The 27,754-nt window shown below is 43.2% G+C and overlaps 1 protein-coding gene across 1 annotated transcript; it reads right to left on the reverse strand.

Annotated features, from left to right (window-relative positions):
- Positions 1–18,365: 18,365 nt before the first annotated feature.
- On the reverse strand, positions 18,366–26,872 carry LOC147879711 (ultraviolet-B receptor UVR8-like). The gene is made up of 5 exons (XM_087372069.1): positions 26,717–26,872; positions 26,180–26,529; positions 25,023–25,433; positions 24,363–24,741; positions 18,366–18,608 (listed from the first exon to the last, which is right to left on the reverse strand). The coding sequence occupies exons 1-5, from the start codon at positions 26,870–26,872 to the stop codon at positions 18,366–18,368; spliced, it is 1,539 nt and encodes a 512-aa protein (XP_087228195.1).
- Positions 26,873–27,754: the final 882 nt, after the last annotated feature.

Consider the following 27,754-nt stretch of genomic DNA (forward strand, 5'->3'; position numbering starts at 1 on the left):
CTCAAAACCATGCCCCTAATGGCTTCATCATAGGTGGAGAACCTTTGAGAGGATCGTTGGTAAGAGCCATCCATCACATGCCCACATCATGATACTATTCAGGCATACATACAAGTGCTAGCACATCCCATGTTATCTATGGCCACTTTCATTGCCTTAAATGTCAAGACTCTTTCAGCATGCACTATGCCGATGATTTTTTTACCAATGAGACGAAGAGGGATGTTTTGGCCCCTAAGAAATTATTGCCCTTCCTTCAAGCAAGTGTCCAATGCTCATGAGCTAATCGCTTTAACCCCTAATAGGCCTTCAAGCAAGTGACCAACGCTTTGACCCCTAAGAAGATATTGCCCTCCCTTAGAGCAAGTGACCAATGCTCATGAGCTAATCAATTTCTCCATGTCCTACCTTTAAAGGAGATTGAAGAGTTCTATGAAGAGCTCCAACCTTTGATTAGGGAGTGGTGACTTCTACGGACAAGTGTGTAGATAGGCACACTTGAAATCTAGATGACACCTTATGGAAGTCTTTGGTTTCATATTTCTTTTATGTGCTTGAGTTGAGAAGCATTAGTCTCTCCCAATTCAAGTACCATGGCCAATACATCTCTCTCTCTCTCTCTCTCTCTCTCTCTCTCTCTCTCTCTCTCTCTCTCTCTCTCTCTCTCTCTCTCTCCCCCCTATGGTTACTCTTTTGGGTTAGGATCCCTTCAAGCTCTCAACAACATGTGATTGCTCTCTTGGAGGCCTCTCAAATGTGGGTGCATATGGGCATAGTGTCATGTGAGTTAGTGAATCGAGAATATATTTTCTCATTACTTGAACAGGTATAGTTGGCTCGTTGATGTAATCCATTTCTACTTTGTAAATATGTAGGTTTTTGTTACGAAAACTATATTTCTTACATCAATTGCTAGGGATATTATAATCTTGTCAACTATGGCAAAGTATACCATATGCCTGCATTAGATGGGTGTGGGTTTTAGTGTACTCTTTGCATGGTTTCATTGGCGATGCCTAACTAAAATTATATATTTGCCATGCTATATGGTCAATATTATGGATGATCCCATGTTAATACTGATGTCACTAGTGTTATTGTTGTGTTTGTTTATTGTATATTAAGGGCAATTACATTGGATTAATTGAACTAGCCAATTCGTTCAATTGATCGTTACTAATGTGATAGAATCTTGAGTACGGGTGATAGAACTTATGATAAGGATTGGAGATATTTGAGGGCACTGATTAAGGTGTTGCACAGTGCATGTTATGTGGCCATAGGCCAATTTTGGTATTACATTGATATTGTACAACATGGGCAATATTTATGTGTGAGGACATAAATGATTTTTTATGGAATCAAAGCCTAAAGAGCCTACGTAAAAAAGAATCCCTTAATTTACTGGAGAGAGGGTTAATTTTGGCTCATTATGCTTAGTTGAAAGATCCAAATACTCTCGATAAGGAAGCATGAGCCTCTCGTCTAGGGGGGGCAGGGCAAGAGCTTGTACCCAATTGGTGTCACCATCTTCTTGTGCTTTTGGTTCTTTTTGAATTCATTAAGGGATGCCTTGTGTGTGTGAGAACTCCTAACTTTGTCTTCAGTGGTATTAAAGCAAGGATATGCTCTAACCCAGGGGGGAGCTTGTACCCAGTTGCTGTCACCATCTTCTTGTGCTTTTGGTTCTTTTTTATTTCATTAAGTGATGCTTTGTGTGTGTGAGAATTTCTAACTTTGTCTTCAGTGGTATTAAAGCAAGGCTATGCTCTAACCCTATTCAGAGAGAGAAGGGAATTATCTCATAGACTGTGTGACCTGTTAAGAAAAGGACACGGGGGGCCTAGAAGAAAGAACTCAGTTGAAGATCAACGTCTCATAATTTGGGAACCAACTTCGAAAAAACAAAAACGGTAGAGGTTTATGGAGGACCTATGACAAAAATGAAGAGAGTTAAGCCCTCCAAGCCCTACATCAACCTATGGTGTGATGGTCTACAGCAGCAAGGTTAGAGAAAACTTGTTAAAAGAAAGAGAGAAAGCTACTTTATAAAGGAGGATAAATAATGTTACTAAATGTGGTGCCTTGAAATCCATGACTGGAGGCATCACAACTATAGCTCCAATATCATACACAATAGTTGTCAAAGAAAGAGTAGCTCCAAGAAATATATGACTCTAAATATACCTACACCCAATTGCATCACTCGTCCCATCACTCACCCTCCACAAGCCATAATTTACTTTGGGAGTTGCAATAAGGGGTCTTTGGAAATAATCTAAGTTTGTGTGCTCTTGCATAGCTGATGTCAGAAGATGGAGACTTGCAGTAGCCGTGTCAAAGAGCAAGCTATAACACCATCAGCCGCGGCAGTCATTAAATTTTATACACTGTAGTAATAGCCATGACTAGCAAATTTTGGGTCAAAGATTAGCTCCAACCCCCAACTTTTGTGCTCTCTGGCTACACCTAGAGGAGGTTGCAGTAATTTCCCCCCCCAAAAAAGGTTATACTTCATAAAGGGGCCTAAACAAGAGACTTGCAACCTACAAATTTGCCTCGACAATACAATCTATTTTTAAATTTAAAAAAAAGTTGCTTGTATATGGTGAAGCTCTTGTTGGATATTGATCTTTATTAGAGCTAAGCACTTGATCTTCGTAGTGGTGTTATAAACGTGTTGCATGGAAGTGCCTGTGTGGACCAGTCAAATATGTAGCATGGGAGGTGATTATTAATTGGCTCTTGGACATGGCTTGTGGATGCGGTTTGCATGGTGACCATTTTGGCTCTTCCAGTTAAAGAATCTTCTATAAAAGCATGATGGCAAGGTCGAGCTCTCTCTCTTGGAAGGTCCGCGAGACCTAGTGAAGCTCTCCGATGAGAGTCAATTCTAGTATTATGATGCAATCAGCAATAGCTTGGTCACATAGGGCTCTTTAGTCATTGTAGTGTGTGAATCCATCTTGTATTGCATTAACAAACTCTATAGAGATGAGCTGCTATCGATCTAGGTCATGGGTCTTTTAGTCCATCTCAATAAAGTTGGAGCTTATTTTTTATGTGATGCTTCTATCCTTGTGAACTGCGTATTGAGTGAGAGCACCAATTTTAACATTTAGTATTAGAGCAGTTGTCAAGATTCTAAGGATTTGTGGAATTTGAGGTAGCTGTTCATGAGGTGGTTTAAGGCATCAAGTCTTGAGTGAAGTTTGTTCGTTGTGATGGAATCTTGGAGGAAGGAGAAAACAAAGAGTCCACTGTTGAAATTCGATGGTAGAAATTTTGCTGCATGGCAGCTCTCAACTCATTTGCATCTCATGCAAAAGAGTCTGTGGAGTATAGTGTCAGGAACTAAAGAAGAAGCCGAAGGATAATGAGCCAGAGAAGGTGTCCTTGTGGAAGCAACGAAATGAGAAGGCCGTCGGCATAATAGGAAAAGCCTTGGGTTCAAATTATTTCCACCATATCGATGTCTCCAAGAATGCAAGAGGAATGCAATAGATAATTGGGCCATCATCGAAGCTCTCTTTGGCATGAAAATGAAACATTCAAAGTCGTTTCCAAAACAAGAGCTATTCAATTTTCACATGGAAGAGTATGAAGGCTTGGGAGCATGTCTAAATCGTCTTCAATCCTTGTTGAAGCAGTTGTCAAATCTTGGTTCTAAAGTTGATGAAGAAGATTTGAAGGCCGTTTTGCTCACATCTATATCCCAGAGGTATCCAAATTTGGTGCAGATTCTTCGAGTCAGCTCAGAAGATATGGAGTTTATTGATATCGTCAGAGTTTTGTTGAGTGAAGAACGATGGAATCTGCTTATGCAGCTGATAGCAAAAATAAGAAGGGTATTGGCAAGAAGGTTAGCAACAAGGGCAAAGAAATGTTCAAGTGCTCTAACTGTGGCAAGGAGGGACATGACGATAGGTATTGCTATAAAAAGGCTTTTGATTCGTAACAACAAAAGGAAAAAGTGCGCATTGTGGAAGAATCTCCTCCATCAGGTGAATTCCCTAGATTGGCTATCACAACAAAAGACGAATATCAAGATGTGGATGAGCCGTGGGCATTTTAAGCATCAGAGTTTATTTCATGCTTTTGTTGTGTGTCATGCCTTCTATAGGTGATACACAGTTTTTTGATGTGTGTCATGCTCTATGTGAGTTGTGCCAGTTGTTTTTAGTCATGCCCTATGTGAGTTTTCTTTCATGCTGGAGATTTTTTGGTTTAGTATGTGAACTTGATGGTGTTTTGGCTACAATGCTCCCCTATTTCGATCACGGGGGGTGTTGGATATTGATCTTCATTAGGACTAAGCACTTGATCTTCGTAGTGGAGTTATGAACATGTGGATGAATCAAATATGCAGCATGGGATGTGATCATTGATTGGCTCTTGGACGTGGTGGAGGCGGTGTGCATGGCAACCATTTTGGCTCTTCTAGTTAAAGAATCTTTTACAAAAGCGTGATGGCAAGGTCCAGCTCTCTCTCTTGGCAGGTCCGCGAGACCTAGTGAAGCTCTCCAACAATGAGAGTCGATTCTAGTATTATGATGCAATCACAGCAGTAGCATCTTGGTCACATAGGGTTCTAGAGTCGTTGTAGTGTGAGTCCATCTTGTATTGCAACAACAAACTTCGTAGAGGTGAGCTGGTGTCGATCTAGGTTGTAGTCCATCTCAATAAAGTTGCAGTTTATATTTCATGTGATGCTTCTATCCTTGTGAGCTATGTATTGAGTGAGAGCACCCATTTTAACAGCTCTAAGTTTCCTTGATATCTCTCTACATTGCAATTTATAAGGAAACTCCTTTTCAATGGATTTTGAAAAATCAAGGTTATACTTTCTTTATATTATTTTTACAAAGAGAGTTCTTTGAAGGAGCTTTGCATGGGATCCTTCCACTTGTTTTTTCTATTGCTTCATGGTCAAGGGGAAGCATGAAAACATTATTAAATCTTTTCACAACAAGTGTGAAAAGTGCAGCTTTATCTAAAGTCTTATCAAAACAGGCAAGGAAGAAGTTTAAAGCCACAAAGCAACCAAGAAATGAGTTGAAAAGCACTGATGCAAAAAGGTGATTGGATACAGCAGAATATGAAGGCAAGAGTCTCCTATTCTGGTGCAAATAACATCATGCAATTGATATCCTTCATTATTTGTCTCTATGTCATACACTGGAAAACACATAAGAATCCATTGTTTGTGAATATTCTCATACAATTAAAATATTTTTATTGTCTTGATGGATTTCTATTTATTGCATCGTTATCTAATGTGTGTGTGTGTGGGTGGGTGGGGGGGGAGAGGGGGACCAAACGCGTGCACCCATGCTCTAAGGACAATAAGATGCACTTTACGCATAATCAATACTTGTGCGAGAGTCTAGAGAATATTCTATGTAAGTGTAGCTAATGTTAGTGGCTATGGGATTGGAGTAGTCCTTATGCAAGATGGGCATTCATAGCATATGAAAGCCAAAGATTAAATCTACTAGAGTGTAATTATAATACATATGACAAAGAGTTAATTACTATTGTTCATGCATTGAGAATGTGGAAACGATACTTGATGGGAGCTGAATTCTTTATCAAATGGATCAACAAGTATTAACCATTTGTTGTGAAAAGTTGTGAAGGAGATACTTCTAGGCTATTAATGCCTTTATCCATTCCCACTCAATCTTGGGAGAAAATATCTATGGAAATTTTTGCAAGAATGCCTACTACTACTGCAAGTCAAAATGATAAAATATGGACTACAATAGAGTACTTTAAGTAGACATACTTTATCCCATGTAACTATTCTCTTAACAGGATGCACATGTGTTCATATTGCAAGTCGAATTGTGCATCATTTCTTGTTAAAGATAATAGTGTCTGACCGAGATTCTAAATTTTGTAATAACTTTTTGACTATATTAGTTGAGAATCTAGGGATTGTTATTAGACTTTTATGTAGATTTCCATCCAAAATCTATTGGAGAAATTGAAGAAATAAATAGTATGATTCTGTATAATCTCACCAAAGATAATAGTTTTTGCTCGAGGTTCTAAACTTAGATTTTATTTATCTTTTTATCCCCTTTTAGTAACCTCAATTGTGTTTCAATACTTGTTAATACCACATTGTTGTTATCTATTTCATGCACACTATGGATTTCAAACGTGGCCTCCTTTATTTAATACATCCACTTCCACCTAAGTCATGTTAATTCCATTACCAATTGTCCATTGTTGCAAAGGTAATATTGATGGGATTTATAATGCTCCTATTAGGATGCCATGTTGAGTCACATAATTTGGGGTGAGCCACATGAATTGCATTGTTTATTCCCCACTATAAACTTGTTTCCCAAAGAACCTTGGGGCTACAAGATTATCCTTCCACTCATCTATTGTGATTGGCTTGCACATTTTTTATTTTCACTACATGTGCCCATATAGATGATGTCACTACCTCTAGGAATGCATCTAATTGCCCAAATTTTTTTGTGAATCTGCATTCCAAAATTGATTGTAGCAATTGGATATGATGTTTTGTCACTTTACACCTTTGACAATGTTTGATTTTGATGTCCTCTCCACATTAACATCCTCACTCTCAGGTCTATTTCATGCTTGGTGATGTCCTAAGCCAAGATTTGATTGGTTAATAGTGACCTCTTCTCCATCTAGTCCTCCTTATTTGTATTTAAGAAAGCCTTGTTGATAGCATCATGAAAAATGTTTACAAATTCCTATTCTCAAATTGCATTGGTTTTCCATATACAACCCATCTTACAAGATTTTACAATCTAGTCCCATCCCAACATGTGTAGTATGACACAATAGATAACCAAGGTCCATGTTTGGATTTGAATAAGCTAACGGTAGATATGACTATTTGCTCATCCTCTCCTAGGATTTGTAAATGAAAAACCTATGAAAATGCATTCACATACATCACACACTACATTACAATTCATTCAGTGACAATCATAAGAACTTGGTGGACATATTTTTCTAATTGTCGACAATTAAAACATTCATGTATGATCCCCTAATGTGAATATTGCAAATGCCATCATGATAGGTGGCTATTCAAGGCAGGCTCTTATTCAGAATATGCAGCACCAATTTTCTAGAAGGCTTTGATAATATTGTACTTTGCATTTGTATCCTCTTTATTTATTACATTTTACCATGACTCACATAGTTGTATACACCCACTTCTTTGTTCTTTCACAGTACATTACATGGTACATTTTCTCACATTGTCTTTAAGATGAAATAAACAACTTCTTTCCCTATTGGCCTTTTCCATACACATGCCAAAGTGCATTCTAGTTAGCCATGGATTCATTTGCCATGAAGCCATGGAGTTGAACATCCATGACACCATTGTTTTGCATCATAAGGTTTAATGTTTCCCAAAATTTTATTGGGTAATTGAGTCTTCAAATTTCATTTTGCAAATGGCTATTGTGTGTAAAATTTGAATATTGCAATCCAATAATTGAAATTCACATCAATTAAAGCTCCTAATCAGGATTTAAACCATATACATGAAGTTCTTAATCACCTAGTATCATTTTGTAGGGTTTTAAAACATACATATGATTCAGTTCTTCATCTAACTACTATCATTTTGTAGGATTCTAAACCATACATATGTTGAGGCCTTTTGTCCAATGTATAATTAATATCCAATAATTTATGTATGTGGAGGCATGGAGATAGACTGTGAGGACCTCGACCTATTACCCCAACTTAGTCATTGCTAATCTTGGTGATGGAGTTGGTAGTGAAGTATGACTAGAGATAAGATTCACTGGCATGATTGGGAGTCACATCAACTCTCTGCCTTACATTATGCATGATGACAAGGGATTGGGAAAGTTCCATTTCCCAAAGGTTGACTGGTCCAAAGACATTCTTGCTACTGGCACCTCTCCTCCACGGCCATCTCATAAGCTCAGTGGAGGCCATGGAGAAAGCAACAAAAGCACCAATGAGCATGATGGAAGTAGAACGCCTCAAACCATTGTTGCCAGAAAGAAATCCCCCATAAGAAATGAGATCAAAGATAATAGGTCCACTTACAAGGGCATATTACAAGCGTTTAGTTGTTCTCTCCCCCTTTTCTTGGCACCATGCTTGCACTCTCAGCTCAGAAGACTGGCAAAGCCCTGCAGGGCCCAGTGGAGGTGGCCCCCCAAGAGACTACCTTGTAAGAAGCTCGTAATGAGAAGAGGGTGACATAGATTGGAATGATCAACATACCCATAGACCCAAGTCTCTTAGAATTGTAGTTAGCCATGGAAGACGTGGTGACACACAAGGATATAGAGATGCCGCTACATAACCCATTGTAGTTTCAAGCGGTTCTTCTCCAAAGGGTCATCAAAGTGAGAAAGAAGAGGGGGTGCATAGACCATGACCCTCTCTCCCAACCATTTTGGAGGGTGTACCCTCATAGTAGGGACAGGACAAAATGAGCAACAGGAACAAATCACCTCGACCAATCACTAAAGAAGCCCTCCATAGGGAACAAAAGAGATAACTTAGCTAGAGTCTCAAATGGTTAGGACTTGGTTAGGTGAGCAATCAAGTGACCGTTGAGCTCAGTCACCAAAGCTTTCACAAGAGATACATGAGGAGGGCAAAGAACCTCAAGAGGAGACAACATCATTTACTAAAGGTAAGGTTGCTACCTTCTTGGATGAAGACCTGCATGAAGAGTCCATAGACTTGTGAATCACACATGCACAGATTGGATTCTTGCCTAGACCTGGGCCCTCTACTACTTTCCTAGAAAATTAGATTAGAACCAATAGGGGGACGAGAGGCATGGTGGTCACTAGTGTCAGATCCTTACAAAAAGGTTTCTTTTTTTTCCTAATTGAGCAAGAAGAAATGGCTTATGATGCTCTGCAACAAGGGCTTTGGACCATTAGAAACCAACCCTTGTATCAAAATACTGGTCATAAGAATTTAATCCAAACTAGCCTAGATCTACCACTATCCATGTGTGGGTAGAGATTCTAGATCTACCTTTCTCCCTTGTCCCTCAAGCTACCAATATTTGCAAAAGCTTAGGGGAGGTGGTAGGATTAGAAAAGGAATAATTCATAAATCCTAGAGGGAACCTAGAGGTATGTGTGAAACTGAATGCTGCTGAGGAGCTTTTTGATGCACTGGTGATTGTCACTAGGAATGGAGGCATTTATAAGGAACATCCCTTTGTATACAAAAACTTGTCAAACTCTTGTTTTCTCTATGGTTTGTCCTCTTACAGTGTAAAAAATAATCCTCTTAAGAAGGTGAAAGCTAAACCTGCTAAAGAAATGCCCCTCCTCCACCCCTAAGACCAATAAAGACTAATCTGATGCCAGCTGAGCAAGCTTGTCAAAGATCCCTTTCCCTAGCAAGAGGTCGCATGAACCCCCCTCCCAAGGTGGTTGAAACTAAGAACTCATTTGATGCCCTCATAGACCAAGAGACTGAAGAGTGGATTCAAGAACAAGAAATGGAAGAGGAGGATGCTCTTAGATAAGGAGACAGTGGATTCAAGAACAAGAAATGGAAGAGGAGGATGTCAAACTAGGATTCTCTTAGGAGTTTGAGAAGGAGATAAACCAGTAGGATACCATCATGAGTGTTAGTGAAGCACATGACTCTAAAGAGGAACTTCCCCCTCCTTTTGAGTCAGCTGAGAAAGACTTCACCCAAAAAGGTAAAGCACAAGATACTATCCAAAACAAGAGAAGAATATCTCAAGTCAAGAGCCAGAGTGCCCCCCCGCCAAGAGCCCTACCTGCAAGGCTAAAAAGGGAAATAATAAAAATGGTCAGCAGTGTTGCCCATTTTTAACCACCCACATACCGTTTGCACATGATCAAAGCATAATGGGGAATGATGCATATCCCCTCGTTTTGAAATTCTCCTTCTCAAATCAACACTTGATGTTGTTTTAACTATTGACATCTTAAATATGCACTGTTTCTTGTTAACAAGATCCATTAATTAGCCAAGAATTAACAAAGCATGGTGACAAGGAATCCCTTTGGGATTACATCACCAGGATCAAACACCTCAATTCCTGTTGCGAACCATATGAGCAGATGAGTGACAAATGATTGTTGCCCTACTTTCTCTTCAGATTGGCGGACCCGAAGCTGCATGACCACTTAATGGTTATGAATCCTACTTCCTTCAAACTTTGCACCAAGGTGGCTATCCGTATAAGTGATAATATGATGGACAAGGTTGCCTAGGACAAAACCACGACCCCATCACAGGTATCACCATCGTTAAGGTCTTCTAGTGTGGAGCCTACCAAGAAGGAGAACAACGAGCCCAAGGGCTTGGATATGAGAGTGTTGGCCTCAAATATGTTGAATCAGCTGGGCTAGTAGTGGAAGTTAGGGACCTCTAAGGAGGCGCCGAGTAACCCCCATTTGTTTCCACGGAGAGACAACATGTGGTGTTAGGTATGCAATGGCAACCATCCCCCCAATGAGTGCCCCTGCCTTAGGGCAAGACAAGCCCTCTATTGCACACAGTGCTATAGATGGGGAAGCCATGACACCTCCCAATGCAAATTCTCGAGGGTCCTGATCCAACCGGTGTACCAAGCGAGCTCCACTAGCCCTGACGGCCCCACCCAATCCTACGAATGCACAAGGTGCCCCTTTAGCTAAATCGAGATAGTATAGGGCACAACAACCCCCCTTACCACCACCAATACTGGGCCCCTAACCTCCCCTGCCCCATATAACCCCCGTCAATCAAGTATTGGTAGAGGAATTGCCCAATGATTGGGAGGAACCGGAATAGGACCACGGTGACCCCGATTATTAACCTTACGAAAAAGGAAGTGGCACCCTAAGTCATTACCTCCTACACGAGGATAACAGATCCCAGTGTCCATGACCGCAAGGGCAAGAGACATGAACTCCGTGATGCGAAGGCTCCGATCAAATGTTATACTTGCCAGGGTCCGCACAAGGCAAGTGAGTGCCTGTATAAATGCTCAGCAAACCCTCCAGTGTCATGATTTAAGTGCCAGGGGCCACATTTTTTAAAGGACTGCCCTTATAGGGATCTTACCCTGGTAGTTCCACCCATGACAGGCCCTATGCCCTTGCATGCTGGTTGCGGACTAGAACATTTATTCAAGGATTTCCCTTGAGAAGACCAGTGACTCTGACCTCCCCGCCTAAGAGCACTAGCATTAACTTGCTAAGTATTGAAGAGGTTCAAGTAGCAGCAATACCCTTGAAGGTCATCACAAGGATGCAGGCCAGAGCTATAGGCAGGGAAATGAGGAAGCAGGCAAGGAAGGATAAAGCACCCCTACCACAAAACCCTGAGGCATCTCGACCACAAACCAGGTCTAAGAAGGCCATCTGGGTAGGCGGCGGAGCGGACCAAGTGCTCATCCAAGACGGCGATGAGGAGATAGCCACCCTCGCCACCTCTTTTGCCTTCGAACGAACCCCATCCTAGGGTGACCTGGGTGTGCCTCCGTACCTGGATGTAAACAAGCCAACGCAGGCCTGAGACCTTGCATCCCCATCTCAATTAAGGGAACCTATCCGAACCCAGCCCTAGAAAAACAATACATAATAGAGGCTCAGGACTTGGTACGGGAATGCCAGGAGAAGTTCAATCATAGGCTCAAGGCTAGCAGAGGTTTGGATACCATCCACCCAGACCACCTGACCACTCACATAGGAGCAAAGGCATTTAGGGTGCCAGAAAGGGTAGCAGAAGAGGAGCGTTCCAGCTCCAATAAATCAGAGGCTCCAGATTTGATGCAGCAGATGTTCCAAAAGGACCTAATATTATAGAACCTATGAGAAGAAGGAGACATTTACAGTTTCAAGGATCTGCTACTATCAGTAGGTAGAGAGACCTCGTGAAAGCGCCGGGTTGGTAGCCTTTCTCTACCGAGGTGAAGATGCCAATCGCCTCCTTGTTAAGAGGGAATTCTACCCTCTAGCGAGACCTCTCAAATTGGATGAACGGATGATTCTTGCCCCCAGGACCTACCAACCCCAGGGTCGATCAACTGCAAGAGGAAGGTTAGAGCTTACCCAAGGTCCCCATCAATAAGTTGGGCCAATACTTCAAAGATGATGATACTAATGCAGCTATCCCGATAACCTAAAAGAATCAAAAGGTTGATGGGAGCAGGTGTGAGTGTCTGTACCAAGGAATGCTAGTGGGTGAGGTGGGGAAAACCCGCTCTTGAGCAAACCCACCTAGTAGTGAAGTTAGCCGATGGTGGAACTACTGAGCCATTGGGAGTCCTCACCAATAGTAACATTAAGGTATTCGGCTTCACGTACCCCATTAGATTCATAGTCATGAAATTGTACAAGTGGACTTGCGCACCTACAAGACCCACCCATTGTCAAGACAACTATTTGCCGCAGAATCTGACACAACCAACTACTGGACCACATCCCTAAAACTATTGCAAACCTATGGGAAGGAAAAGGATGTGAGGGAGGCATATGAATTTCGGTATGCCCCTCTCTCCGAGCCAGTGTTCTCTTAGAACTGGATGCACATTCTAGCAAGCATTGATGTCCTAGAGAGAATAGGGTTCTAATTGACAATGCCTGAACACGAAGGGTTGAACCCGGTGGCTCCCCTCAGGATGTTTAACATGCTCAAATTCCGTGAGGTGAGCAAGGGGACAGTAAGGGTCAAATCAGACCTCCACTGGCTAACGTATGTTGGTGCCACTACCGCTCACCATGAGTTCTCCTCCAATTGGGGAGCATGGATGAGCAAGGTTACCTCCCCAATTGGCTCCATAAGTGCCATGAACGAGCCCCCTTCAGGTTCAAAGCTCCCAACATCCAAAAGCCCGAAGGCTCCCACTAGGGCCAAGAGGAATTCCCCCCTAAGGAGGAGTGGAAGAAGAGGGTGAAGAGAAGGAGGATCTACGACAGGTACCTGCCCATTAATTACAAGGCATACATGATCGAGGATCACAAGATCTTATACCAATAGGCCAAGAGAACTCAGGAAGAAGGGTGCTTCCAAGGATATATGGCCGAGCCAAGGTTAAGGAGGTAAACCTAGCACTGGAAGGTCAGGACCCCCAACTAGTATTCATCGTAGATGATCTCATCCCCAATGAGCGGAATGCTTTAATAGCCCTCCTTCAAGAGTACAAGGACTGCATGACCTAGAAATACACAAACATGAAGGGTGTGCCTACTAAAGTTGTGCAGCACACGATACCCATGCTTGAAAATGCCAGATTGATTCGTCAACGTCCCTACCCTATGAATCCCAAATATGCACTCATAGTGAGAGAAGAGATCCAAAAACTCATAGACGTGAGATTCATCTATGAGATCAAGCATATAGATTGGGTGTCACCCATTGTGATAGTCCTAAAGAAGAATGGAAAGATTCGAATATGCATGGATCTGAAAAAAGTCAATGCCACCACTAGGCACGACCACTACTCCTTGCCATTCACGGAACATGTCCTAGAAAGGGTAGCCAAAAAGGAAGCATATATCTTCCTAGATGGATTCTTTGGATACAATCAGGTGTCCATCGCTCTGCAGGATCAACACAAAATGGCCTTCACAACTGAATGGGGTGTGTATGTGGCCATAGTAATGATATTTGGGCTTACCAATGCACCCGCCACCTTCCAACGGTTGATGATCGCCGTCTTAAGGAGTACCTATTAGACTTCATTCAAGTCTTCTTGGATGACATATGTGTGAGCTCGACATGGGATGATCATCTGAGATACCTGAAACTGGTCCTGAAAAGGTACTGCTTGTATCGTATATCCCCGAATCCCCTCAAGTGCCAAATTTGGGTCAAACACAGCATGATTCTCGGCCATGTAGTGTCCAAGAATGGTATCTCCATAGACTACAACAAGATCAACTCATTCTAGAATTACCACCCCCCACAAATGCCAAGGGCATGCAGCGGTTTACAGGCCACACAGGCTACTATCAAAGGTTCATTCTGTTCTATGTAGACATAGCCCGGCCACTATACAAGCTGTTAGTACTCTTCGAGTGGATAGAGGAATGTCATAAATCCTTCAAAACCCTCAAGCTAGCTCTGGCCACAACACTAGTATTATGGATCTTGGATTGGATCTAATATTCCACGTTCACATAGATGCCTCCAATTTTGCTATCAGGTGTGTACTTCGAAGATATAGTTGACAAGCCAGAATGGCAAGAAATCGATGCTTTATACAAGAATAATACTTGGGAATTATGCAACCTTCCACTAGAAAACAAGGCCATAGCAAACAAATGGGTATACAAAGTGAAGCACAATCCAGATGGAAGCATTCAAAGATACAAAGCCATACTAGTTGCAAAAGGATTTGCACAGTAACATGGTCAAGACTATGATGAGACTTATGCTCCCATAGTAAAGATGGATTCCCTTCTTGATATCACTAGTGACACTCAATAGATGGAATGTGTATCAGCTCGATGTCAAGAATGCATTTTTCAATGGTTATCTAGATGAGGAAGTCTACATGCAACAACCAATAGGTTATGTTGAACCAGGAAAGGAGAATTAGGTTTGCCATTTCAAGAAAAGTCTCTACAGCTTAAAGCAAGCACCTAGAAGTTGGAACAGCAGAATCAACAAGTATTTTGCTAATCTGGGATACATGAAATCCAATGCAGATCATACTCTCTACTACAAAGTTCAAGGAGAAGACATCACTATTGCACTTTTGTATGTAGATGATATGATTGTGATCAGAAGCAAGGATAGCTTCATCAAAAGTCTAAAACAAGACTTATCTATAGAGTTTGACATAAAAGATCTTGGACTTATGCACTATTGTCTTGGTATTGAGTTCTGGAGAGATTCAGACACCACCTTCATGAGTCAGCTGAAATATGTGGACAGTCTCCTGAAGAAGTTTCATATGGTAAATTGCAAGATTGCAGCCACTCCCATGGAATAAAGTTTGAAACTTACAAAAGATTTAGAAAAGCCTACAGTCAATGACAGGTACTACAGGAGACTTATAAAATCTCTTATATATTTGACTATCACACGGCCAGATATTTGTTATGCAATAAGTTCACTTGCACAATTTATGGCAAATCCAAAACAGTCTCACTAGAATGCAGCCAAAAGAGTATTGAGATACATCAGAGGTACAAGACAGTTTGGAACAGATTACAGAGGATGTCATCCAAGGTTGCATGGATACTGTGACAGTGACTATGGCTGAGATCATGAGACCAGAAGATCGACACAGAGATATGCATTTTTCCTTGGTCAAGGTGCTATATCATGGCTATCAAATAAACAACCAACTGTTTCTTTGTCTTCAACTGAAGTAGAATATAGGGCACTCACTACTACAGGTGCATGTGAAGCCATCTATATGGCTCTGAAGACTATTGTTCGAAACAGATTACTTTGTGAATCAAAGCCAACAAAAATATACTATGATAATCAATCGGCTCAAGCATTGGCCAAGAATATAGTATATCACTCCAAGACAAAGCACATTGATGTCAGAGAGCCCTTCATCAAAAAAAGAGTATTACTTGGTGACATCACACTGCAGCATTGTGATAGCAAAGAGAATATTTCAGACATCTTTACCCCTTCTTGACTAAACCACTTAGTAAAGAGCTTTTTGAGAAACATCAATAAGCTTTTGGTTTGACGCAAAGGAAGAACATTCCCATTAAAGGGGTGTGATGGAATGTAATGCTCAGTCCTTCTTCGATTCCCTAGAATTATCATCTTGAGGGAAGGCCTACTTCATGATATTGATCTTGAGGGAAGGTGTTGAGAGACCACGCCCAATATCATATATTACATGTGCATAGCACTAACACATATAGAGTGCTATAAAGGAAAGGATTAGATGCCCTAACCCTAACTCTAACCTTAAATGGGTTTGTATATATTCTACATTTTCAACTAAATTTAGTGTACAGTTAGTCATTTGTGGTGTGCTCTCTAGCTATGCCCTCTCTCCTCATCTCCACTCTTCTCCTCTCCCCTCTTCATATTTTGTCAACACCCACACACACAATATACATACATACATACATATGTATACATACATAGATACATGCAGAGCATACATACATACATACATACATACACACATACATACACACACATATACATACATACATACATACATACACTTGTACATAGACATACACATACACATACACATATACATACACATATAAATATACATATATGTACATACATGCATGCAGGCATGCGCACGCACGCGCGCACACACACACACACATGGGTTTTTCATTTTTCTCCTTGCTTGTTATGTAATATGTCACCTTTATTTGGAAATTTTAATTGTTTCAAGAAGTTCGGAGGTAAACTTAAAATGGGACCAATATTATATGCCCAAAAAATGTTGCATTATTAATAGGATTCAAGGTTGAGAAGTACATATGTGGGCATAATACAAACTGTATACAAATGCCATGACTAGCCCTACTTTTTTGGGATAGTAGGAGTACCTATTGGAGAACAAGAAAAACAAGGCAAGAAATTTATAGATGGTAAATTGTGTGCTTGTAAAAGAATCTATTACTAAGTACCAAATAGTATTACAAATTAAACTAGTGATCCTCCCCTTTTACCATTTATCAGTCCAAGAAAGTACATCATCAAGAAGATCATCAATGGAGGGAAAGACCTTTCCTTATATAAATTACTCTCATAGATAAGCAAGTAATGATTGACAACAAGCATTGAGCAAGCACTCACGCAATATTTCTTCATATTGCTTAATAATCCTACAATTAGATACAATGTCCTACTATAGGAGCTCCTTAAGACAAACCAAGAGTACAATCTCATCATTTTGGAAACCTCTTGTGCATTTACTATTATACTCTCTCTTGCCACTTTCATACAAGGCCATAAATATGACATAATTAATGTGATGCCCTACATATGCTACTTGCACCTTATAAGGATGGGCTAGTAATAAAATAGACATGGAAAAGCTCAAGTCATGTATGCAAATTACTAACGCCTAACCCCACCCCACCACATGGCAAATGGAAGATCATGTCAACAGGCCCAAGAGCTTCAAACAATGCTTCAAAATGACACTATCTAGTTCTTTGGGCAGCCACAACAAATAACCAAGGAATACATGCAAGACTCATAACCCCTAGATAATGTCTTCAATTGTAGGATAAAACAACATCAATGGAAGCACGAATACACTAAAAAGCATTAAGGTCCTCAAGTGAAGAAATTGATTTGAGCATTAGGTTCTAGGGAGCCTCACATTTGGTATATTACTCTATTTAGTATGTTCTATCAATATTGTGAAACTAAAAAAACTAGCCCAATAAACTTTCTCCAGGATTTTATAAGTATTGCTTCGATAAAAACATCCATGATGTGTTCCTCCACACCCTTCTAGCACTAGTGCATGGTGCATGGGCATGCACATATATGTCATCACACAATCTATAGACACATGTCAAGTATAAATATGGTGAGCAAGCATGCATACAACCCTCACTAAGGAGGGCGCTCTTGGAACTTCTCCCTTCTCTCTTCTCCTTTGCCGAAGCTTTGCCTCACCTCTTTCCTTGGCCTTCTCTGTCTCTCTCTCTCTCTCTCTCTCTCTCTCTCTCTCTTCCATAAAATGACCCAAGAAATGTACGTTATAGATGAGCAATATATACATAAGTGACATGTGGTAAGGTTGATCCTCTTATCCACATTGGTACATTCTAACAATCTAACATACTATGCTTTAACATGAATTTTACTAATTCATTACTCTCTGTGCATGTGTGTGTTTACACACACACACACACACACACACACACACACACACACACGCACACACATGTGTGTACGTGCGTGTGTGCACACATGTACGTGCATGCATGCGCATATATATGTATGTATGTATGCGCATGCGTGTATGTGTGTAGACACACACACAAATGAATTAGTAAATTTCATGTTAAAGCATATACGTATACATACATACATACATATATACACGTATGTATGTAGAGAGAGAGAGAGAGAGAGAGAGAGAGAGAGAGAGAGAGAAGGGGGGGGCGGAGGGGGGGTTACACACACAAATGCAGCTGTATAAGTTCTCTCTCACACTCATTGGACGGGCTGTAATTTTGTACTTGGAAATAAGGTTCAAGAGGAGCCAAATTGAATAAAGCCAGGAAGCTCCTCTATCAGCTCGGCCAGCAAAAAAACGAAGCCAAATTTCAATAGGAGCTCAGAAGAACAGGCCAAGAACATGCAGGAGGAGACAACTAGAACTGACTAGAACTTGGCAGATGGGAAGAAGAAGAAGATGATGATGATAATCAGCTGAGGTCTAGCTCCACGAGCTCAGGCGAACATCTCTCGTAGTTGTTGTCGAGGATGTGAATCCCCAGCTGACCCTTGTCTCCTGATCCCAACGCATACAGCCTGTTGGATTGCGTGATTGCAAATGCATGGGCGTCCCATGTTACAGAGTTCGTTACACTCACATTCTCCACTCGCTCCCCTTTGCCCTTGAAGGAGCTCACCAGTCTTGGTTGCATCACATTCGTATGTCGAGACGCCTGCCAAACATTTTACCCATACCAGATCTTTAATGCTTATAGTTGCTCTAATGCATATTGCAATCCTAGTGATACATCCTAACGTCCCTGATAGCTTCTTCGTGTCAACATATCCAATATTATTTAGCCTCTAATTCTTCTGGTTTAGCTCCTGCTTGTCAAGAAGAACTCTGAGCGGCCGTTCACCTGCTGATGATCTAATTATTTGAACATATTGCAATCAAAAATGATGCATCCTAACGCCCCTGATAGCATCTCATCTTCTTCATGACAACATATCCACCATTAGCCTCTTCTTCTGGTTTAGCTACTGGCTATCAAGATTCTGAAGAACTCTGAGTTCTTAGCCTGCTGATGATCTACAAGAACCGGTCCTGGCCTTGCAATGATACAACCAATCGAAATAATGCGTTACTTTGCTGCTGCTGATCCAGCAAAGACCACCTAGCTACGACGATCACCTGCAACTAGACGTACTACTTTGATCATCATTGATGTCTAGCTGCGACTGTTATGGAAAAATTGTGATGATGCAAGGCAGCTGCGCACCTCTACACTAAGGCTTAGAAGTTAGCATCGTTTTCCTATAGTTCTTTCTCCAAGCAATTAGGCGCACCTCTACAATTGGGCATAGCATCGTTCTCCTAAGGTTCTTTCTCGCATCACTGAAAACCTAGGCTATCTCGCCACAGGGCCGTTGCATCGATCACTCTTAAATTATCATGGGTAGCACATCGAGGACTACTGAAATATGACATGGGTAGTTGGCCTGCTCCCTCACGCTGAAAAACTGAGTTCCAGGCACGTAAATGAACCACTGCAGTTGGCCTGATGAACTTGATTGACCATTGGATGTAAGTCTGCCTGCTGCCGTTGATTGATTATCTGCTGCAAATTGGCCTTGTCTGGAGAGGATCGGTTCATCATCTAGATGCGTCTTTGACTGATTATTAGATGCGATTATGTATAGGATTGATTGATCACAATCAAATCACCTTCGTGCAGGCCAAATTGATTATCTGATGCAAGCTGGATAATCAATCGAAATTGGCCTACTCCCTTTTACCATGATGCACCCCAACTATGACTATCTGGGAATCCATCTCCGACCTTAAAGCAAACGCAGGTATAAGCGTTCAAAGTGTCGACCTTAGTAAGTATCAAGATTCAAGGTAGTGCCAAGACGCCCTGATGTGTCAGGACCCATGAAGGGGAAATCCCCCTCAGCCTCTCCTGTAGCGAAACGAGCCAAAGATGACCAAACGATGTGAGTTGCTGACAGACTTGATTCGGACGAAGAGGACGAAATGGAGGTTACGGAGGACGGCGCCCTCAACCTCCAGGGTGTCACCGACGAAATCTCCAACGGGCTGGGCAAGCTGGCACTGGGCGTGCCTGAGAACGCCATTACCTTCAAAGCCTCCGTCTCGGGAAGCACAATCATACGAGAGTATGCAGAGCTCAGGGAGAAGGGGGTTTTCGTCTATTTCATGGGAAAACCTACAAGGAAGCCGATTTGGAGAGGTGGAAGGCGAGCCCTGCAATGCGAAGGTTCGGGATCTCTACTGTCTCCTCCTATGTGGGGAGAGGCTTCTATTTGCTTCGTCTTCGATCTGTTGAGATGGTGGAGGAGATCCTCGACAAGGGTAGCGTTCCCTTTTATGGATCAGTGGGCTACGCTGTTGCATACCATGCGGAATTTGATCCGGCGACGGAGCTCCAAAGCCTGTGTCCAGTGTGGATTTCCTTTCCTGGCCTTCCTTTCATGCTCAGGCCCGTGGTCCATGAAGTGGCCAAAGAGCTGGGACAAGTTATCATCTCTCCCCGGCCACGAGCTGTGGAGACAAATCCTACACCCAGAGTCTGCATAGTGTGGGATATCTCCCAGAAGCCCCCCGAAGTGGTGGAACTTGACACAGGTGACTTTGAACCCATTCGCATCCGGGTACGCTTTAGCCCTTTCCGCAATGTTTGCTTCGCATGCAGGGAAATCGGGCACTATGCAAAACAGTGCGCTAACAGGAATCTACAGAACAATCAGAGCATGCACCAGAAAGAGCCTCAGACAGATCCACAGTGGAGGCCACGGAGGGGGAAGCTCGGCAGAGTAGAGAAGCCTGCCATGCAGACAAGGAGATACCCAAGGCCAATGAAAGAGCGCTGGAAGAGCGCATTAAGGCGAAGGCTCCTCAGCGCCCGACTCCGTCCGCGCAGCCCTCCTATGCTCAAAAGGCTAATCTGATGGGCAAACCAGATGGCCCTTCCACAACGTCTTGGACTGTCAGAGGAAGATATCCGCAGCCTTAACAAAAGGAACTCGCAGAAGGAGAACCCTCCTATCAAAGGTGCAGCCCAAACATTCCTGGTCTCCATGCAGATTAAACTCGTTACTTGGAATGTACACGGTCTTGGCCTTAGAGCCAAGAGATGGATCCTAGCTGAAAGAATTCGGCATTGGAAGGCTAACATTGTCTGTCTACAGGAACTTTTAAACTGGGGGAAGAGGATGCTCTTTTCCTTGCTGCGAACTTTAAGGAATTTGATGTCCTCACCGCGTGCAGGAAGCGAGGCTCACGAGGCTCACCGATCTTGTGCCACAAGGAACTCCATGCTTCGGAGTGCATCTCTCACAAAGAGGGGTAGGAGTTACCATGGACATTGAAGGGGACCCCCTTTCTGTAATTTCTCTGTATGTCCCTACGGATGCTCGGGAGGCAAACCGATTTTGGGATTGGGTGGGCGACCAAGCCCTCAATGTTCAATTGCTGACAGCATGGGCTAATAGAAGCTTGTCAACTCCACATGCTTGACAGAAGACCCACGTGGTTTAGAAGAAGGTCTTCCAACCTTCAATCGGCACTGCTCGACTTGTGCTGGTTCAACGGAGGAGCCTCTTGGGTCTGCCCACCTTGGGAAGGTGAGGTAGACCGCTCTCAAACCGTCTCCAATCACATGCCATGCCTTCTCTCATTTGTAGTTGGATCAAAGCCAGACTAGAAAGGTCGTCAATCCTTTAAGCTCAATGCCTCGTTGTTGAACGAGGACAACTGCAAGGTCTTTGAGAGAGCTTGGAGACAGGCAGTAAGAGGGATAAGTGACCCAACGAGTGCGCTTGACAAAGGGATTGATGTTGTCATCAAGCAAGCCCGAAGACTAGGCAGGAACTAGGCGGCCCAAAGACGCACTCTTGATTCCAACACAAGAGAGAAGCTTATGTGACTACGTGAGAAAGAAGACCTCAAAGACCAGGACATCTCGAAGATGCAACAATGCGAAGCCTCACTTAGGTAGCTAGAATTATGTACACAAAACAGAGGGAGCTAGAATCCGCTCATCTGCTAGATGGCTAGCACAAGGTGATGCCCCTTCTGCATTCTTCTTCAGAACAATTAAGGCAGACAAGGCACGGGATAATATTTGCGGAATCCAAGGCTCTCAAGGCAACGGGATCACAGAGCACGACAGGATTGGCTAACACTTTGTTTCTGCTTTAGAGGCTATTCTGGGGGTCGACGAAGAACAGTCAGATGCTAAGCTGGAGGCCCGGCAACTCCTGATCGAGACTGTGTGGACAAAAGAATAGGTGAATATGATTTGAGGCTACTAAGCAAGCCCTTTACCCTGGAGGAAGCAGATGCAATAATCCTCCATATGAAGAGGAATAAATCCCCTGGTCCAGATGGGCTAACTGTGGAGCTCTACTAGGCCCGGTGGGGCTGCATTAGAGGTGACTTTGTGAAGATGGCCAATGAGGCTTGGCTTAGGGGGTCACTTTCTCCAAATGTCAATAAAGGCCTCATCAGACTAGTTCCTAAGAGGTTCCTTGCTGAAAGGTTCAGTGATTGGAGGCCACTTTCACTTCTAAATGTTTCTTACAAACTTGTGGCCAAAATGGCTGCCACAAGAATTGCGCACCTGGTCCCTCAGGTGGTCTCTAGCCCAGCAGTACGGCTTTGTGAAGGGACGACATATTCATGATAATACATCTGAAACGTCATTGCTGCAATAGAACATGCCTGGACGCAGAAGGAAGAGATCATCTTGCTCAACATCAACTTCGACAAGGCCTATGACCGAGTTGAATGGAGATACATCTTAGCAGTGATGCAGTCAATGGGATTTGGTGATAAATTTGTATGCCTAATAAAAACACTGCTAGCCAACGCCTCTGCTATTGTTTCCATTAATGGATCTGAGGCAGGTTCCTTCGAGCTCAGGAGATCCATAAGGCAAGGATGCCCCTTGGCTCCCTTGCTCTTTGCATTAAATCACTGAACCTCTGTTAGCCATGTTCAGAAAATTAATAGACAGAGGTGCGTTGGACCCAATGAGGTTGCCGGGTTCGAATGCACCTCTCTTCGTGCAGCTCTTTGCAGACGACTCCAACTCTATTTGCAAGGCGGACCTAGAACAACTCAAGCTAGTGCTTGGTCTGTATGAACTGCATTGTGAAGCCTCAGGCTCTAAGATTTAGTGGGACAAATCCCAAGTGCTGTATGTGGCAAGGAAAGACCTTGCAGACTGGATGAGAGCTTCAGGACTTAAATGAGTCCCTAGGGGACAGGTCATTCGGCATTTGGGCATCCCTATCAGAGTGGGAATCTTAGTCAGGCAACGTTTTATGTGGTGGTGGCCTAAGTTTAAAGCCAAAATTGATGCGTGGGCAAAGACCCCTCTCAGTTTACTAGGTAGATGCATTGTGGTCAAACACATTCTGGCCCCTGCCTCGTTTTATATACTCTCCATCTGTGCTTTTTTCAAGACCCATACACTCTTAATCGAAAAGAATATGAGGGCTTTCATTTGGAAAAAGACCAAATGGAAATGGATGTCATGGTCAATTCTGTGCTCGCCTAAAAGCTTGGGAGGATTCGAGATCCCAGACTTGAGGAGAAGATCTATTTCCTTCCTTATGAAACTGTGGCTCCAGTTTCTGGAGTCTAAGGAACCATGGACTGCCTTTCTAGAGTACTTGGTCAGCAACGCCAAAGTGACGCATTTCAACAATGTAGATATGTGGACCAAGGTCTTCTCACGGGCCCCATTATGTCTTAAAGGAACTTTTTTTAATAGGTTGATAGCAACCTGGCAAGAAGGGCTAGGGCTGCTCTCTTGGAAGGGTCTTCCTGCAGGAACAGAGGACTTTTCCCTGAAGTTATCTATTTGGTGGCAAGCAGCCTGGCTTGGTAGTGGCATGTTCGCAATAGGCAATCAGAGACTCGCAGGTCAGATAGCAACGAAAGGGTTATCTACTTGGGAGGATCTCTAGGATTCGAATGAAGGCAGTTGGATGCCCCCTTTCTGGGTTGGAGTAGAATTCTCGCTGTGAGAGGATGAATTGCATCTAATTTGCAATATAATGGCCTGTCGACTGGCCTACTAATCCCCACCCTTCCGAGTGCTCAATACCTGAAGAATGGGTGTGGGGTGTGGATATACCATTGGAGAAGCTAACTCCTAAGGCGCTTGACAAGCTGCTGGCACACAAGGAGTCTTGGCACATGAAGCTCAACGATCGTTGGCTTATCCGGGTGTGGTGCTCACAGTCGAGCAATTCTGAGATGTACTTTCAAAAAAAAAAAACTATGACTATCTGAGCAAGCTTCATAATCAATCGCAGACACTAGCGGGCACCTTGATATAGCTGAGGCAAGTCCGCCTGCTGTGTTCGATCGATCAACTGCTACATATTGACCTGTATCCGTGGATAGAATTGATTGATACGTCGATGCTAACTAGAGAGAGTGAACGCACCTGGCCATCGGAAAGATGCCCCAGGCAGGCCGACTCGCCAGATCCAAACGAGTAAACATCTCCGTTTTCTGCTACCACGAATGTGATGTAATCGCCTGTGGCAACCTGCACAGCTTTCACTCCTTTCAACGACTCCACTATTTTGGGCAGCGATTCGCACTCTTCATGGCCGTGGCCCAAGCAACCGTAACGACCCCAGCCCCACGTAGAAATCCGTCCATCCTGCCCAACAGCGGCTGCGTGCCACGGCCCCGCTGCAATAGAAACTGCCTGGAAACGCAGAGCTCGGAAGTGCTCAATCCGACGAGGATAGCGTTCGTCTGTTCTGCTTCCATGCCCAAGTTTGCCGCCCAGTCCACAACCTATCGAGTAGACAGCCCTGTCATGTTCCAGCAAATCGTCAAGAATCTATCAGCCCGCTTGTATACAATCGTCAAGAGCTCAGTAACTCGTCGAAAATCCACCAATCCGCTTGTTTACATTCTTTGAAAGCTCAGTAAGAATGCGGGCTGGAAGTGTCATGCAAATGTTTCACTCTCCCTATGCAGATCGATCTATCCAAATTGCATGTGGACGACGGACGTGAATTGAGAATTATTGATATCGCAGCAAACAGCTAATAGCTTGTATGAGAGTTTTGAGCACTTGAAGATGAATTACATTCCGCTGGCCTGGCACGTCCGAGCTAGTAGATAGCAGTACCCGGCTGCAATCTGCACAACCGGCACATTCTCTAGTGCTCCTTTCAGCAGCTGCGGTTTCTGATCTCGGGCCTCCGTTTGATGGCCTAGCCTGGCTTCTGAGCCCCAAGAGAAGGTGTAGACACGACCCTCCCTGGATAGAACTGCCGTGAAGAAGTTGCCTATGGCGGCCTGCACCGCAAACACGCCATTCAGCGATTCTATCAATCGTGGGCTCGTGATATTCTTGAACCCCGGTCCGGGTGCTCCGAACTCAGGGTCGCCAAATGTGTCCTTCCCAAACATGTACACTTGCCCCGACTCGCTGATCAGCATTGTTCGACTCACTCCTGCGGCTGCCTGAGTGATTCGAACACCTTCTGCAAGGGACCTGCGAAGACCCGCAGCTTTTTGTTAAGGGAATCAAAAATGCCAATGGCTTATACCGCATTCACTATGGAAAGGTCATGCACCGATGCGGGGACGATTCGATCGGGATGCAATTAGACAGACGTTTGGACCATTCTGCTGTGCAACGGAACGGTTTCAATGCATCCACTTCATTGGCGAATCATTAACGGTTTCAAGGATGCGGCAGATGCTTGTATTAGGATAATAAATTTAGTTGACGGATACTTAGGCTTGAATCATTCCATGCATCCGACGAGATTTGGGTGGATATTGTTTATGCAGCCAAATGGCAGATGCTTGAATCAAAGCGCATCGAATGCGAGGATGATAAGATCAGGATACACGTAAACAGACGTTTGGATCTTTCTGATGTGCAAGGAAAGGGTTTCCATGCATCCAATACCGGAAAATGAAAGATTTAGAGAGATGCTTGGTGGATCATTACGGTTTCAAGAAGAGATTCAAATTTCAGCGTGGCAGATGCTTGGATAGCTAGGATGATAGATTTTAGTCGGCGGATGCTTAGACTTGAATCATTCCATGCGTCCAAAGGAGATTTAGGTCGATCTTTGATCATTTTATGCAGCCAAATGGCAGAACCGCAGATGCTTGAATCAAAATGGCAGACCGCTTGAATCACGATAACTTCGTGAATCGCTAGACCATAATTGTAGGGAGACAGATTCCATGAAGGCAACTATCTTGTTTCACAAGGATTTTTCACACCTTAACAGACGCGGACGCCTCTCGTCTGCATACGAACCAGTACCCAGCTGCCCGCATGTGTTGTTTCCAAACGTGTACACCTTCCCAGACTTTGAAATAACAACGCTGTGCCCAGGACCCGCAATTGCTTGCGATGATTCACGCCTATAGCAGTTCTCGCCTTGCATCACAAAACGTAGCACTAGCTTCCAATTCCCACCACAGCGCTTCTTCAACTCTTCGCTGTCTGCCGCTTGCATGGTCTTGAAAACCGCTCTCTTCTTGCACATATCTAATGCAGCCAGGTCAGGAAGGGACAGTGACTCGTCCGGTGGGTAGCCCGCAGGTTGCCTGAAGATTTTGCAAGTAGCCTGCGTGGAGATAGGAACGCACACAAACCGAACGGATTATTAAAGATCATGGAGAGGACATCGCGGTGTTTGAGGTTGAGCTGTCTTTTATCTCCAATCAGGAACATTTTGCAAGTGTACGATCAGAGCGATGAACTGTGAAAGAAAGTGTGTTTAAACCATAAACTTGTGCGAGGGAAGAGGAGACCTCAAGGCGAGCAAGGTCTCTAGCATCAAGGCAACATTCACCGAGAACTTTCAAAAGGATGCAAGAATGGGAGGCGAGGGGGAATGGATCAGAGCGGACTGATGCGGATCTTGGGTGAAGCCGGGAGCGTTTACGGGGACGGGGGGATAACTCCATGGCTGGTTCAAACGACAGCTGCAGTCTAACAAAAGCTCAGAAAGCTTGAATGATCACACAGACGTGATCAAGTATATTGCTCTTCATGCTCATCCAAGCGAAAATCGATCGACAAACTTGTGCAACAGATTCATGCAAAGCCAATCAACAGATGATTAAGCCGATTGTGATGAGCGATCGGTGCAAAACAGGTCGCTCAGATCAAGACTGTTGTGGGCAATCAATCAGCAGATCTGGTTGGGCTCTCAAGCGTTTATTGTCTGTTTTCCATCTTAGATTCATTGCAACGATTTTCCATCGTAATTCATTTCGACTCTGGAGCCTTGACTGTCTGTTTTCCATCTCTAAGTTAAATTCATTCCGTCGAGAACGATCAGAAGAGTGCCCAAAAACAGATTCTAAATTGGAGATAATGCGGATTGATTTCTGCTGTGCACGAAGATGAATTGAGCTGAAGAACGAAGAACATAAATTAATCTCACGAATTGATCTGTGGTGTTGAAGACGAACAGAAATTTTGTGACATGAATTGATGAAAGGGCATCATGTTTGGATCGCGGCTCTCCACCCTTAATTTGCCAATCACATCTATCTATTAATCTATTAAGGAGAAAAAAAAAAAATAATGATATTTTAACGTCGGTCATCAAACATGGATCCTTGGGATCGAACTCAACATACCCAACGACAAGAGTCACTCTTCAAATAAAATATATAACACATCGTTTCATGAAATGACACGGGGCTTCATGAGAGGCCAGATTTCCCTTTCATTCCACAATGCTACCTACCTAAACATCGATCCTAGGGATCAAACTCAACATACCCAACCACAAGAGTCACTCCCGTAACCAAACAAGTCTGCTCGCGAGAAGTGGCAAA

Source organism: Dipteris shenzhenensis, chromosome 33 (assembly GCF_047967505.1).
Source record: "Dipteris shenzhenensis isolate YYH24624 ecotype China chromosome 33, Dip_SZ_1.0, whole genome shotgun sequence".
NCBI classification, from domain to species: domain Eukaryota; kingdom Viridiplantae; phylum Streptophyta; class Polypodiopsida; order Gleicheniales; family Dipteridaceae; genus Dipteris; species Dipteris shenzhenensis.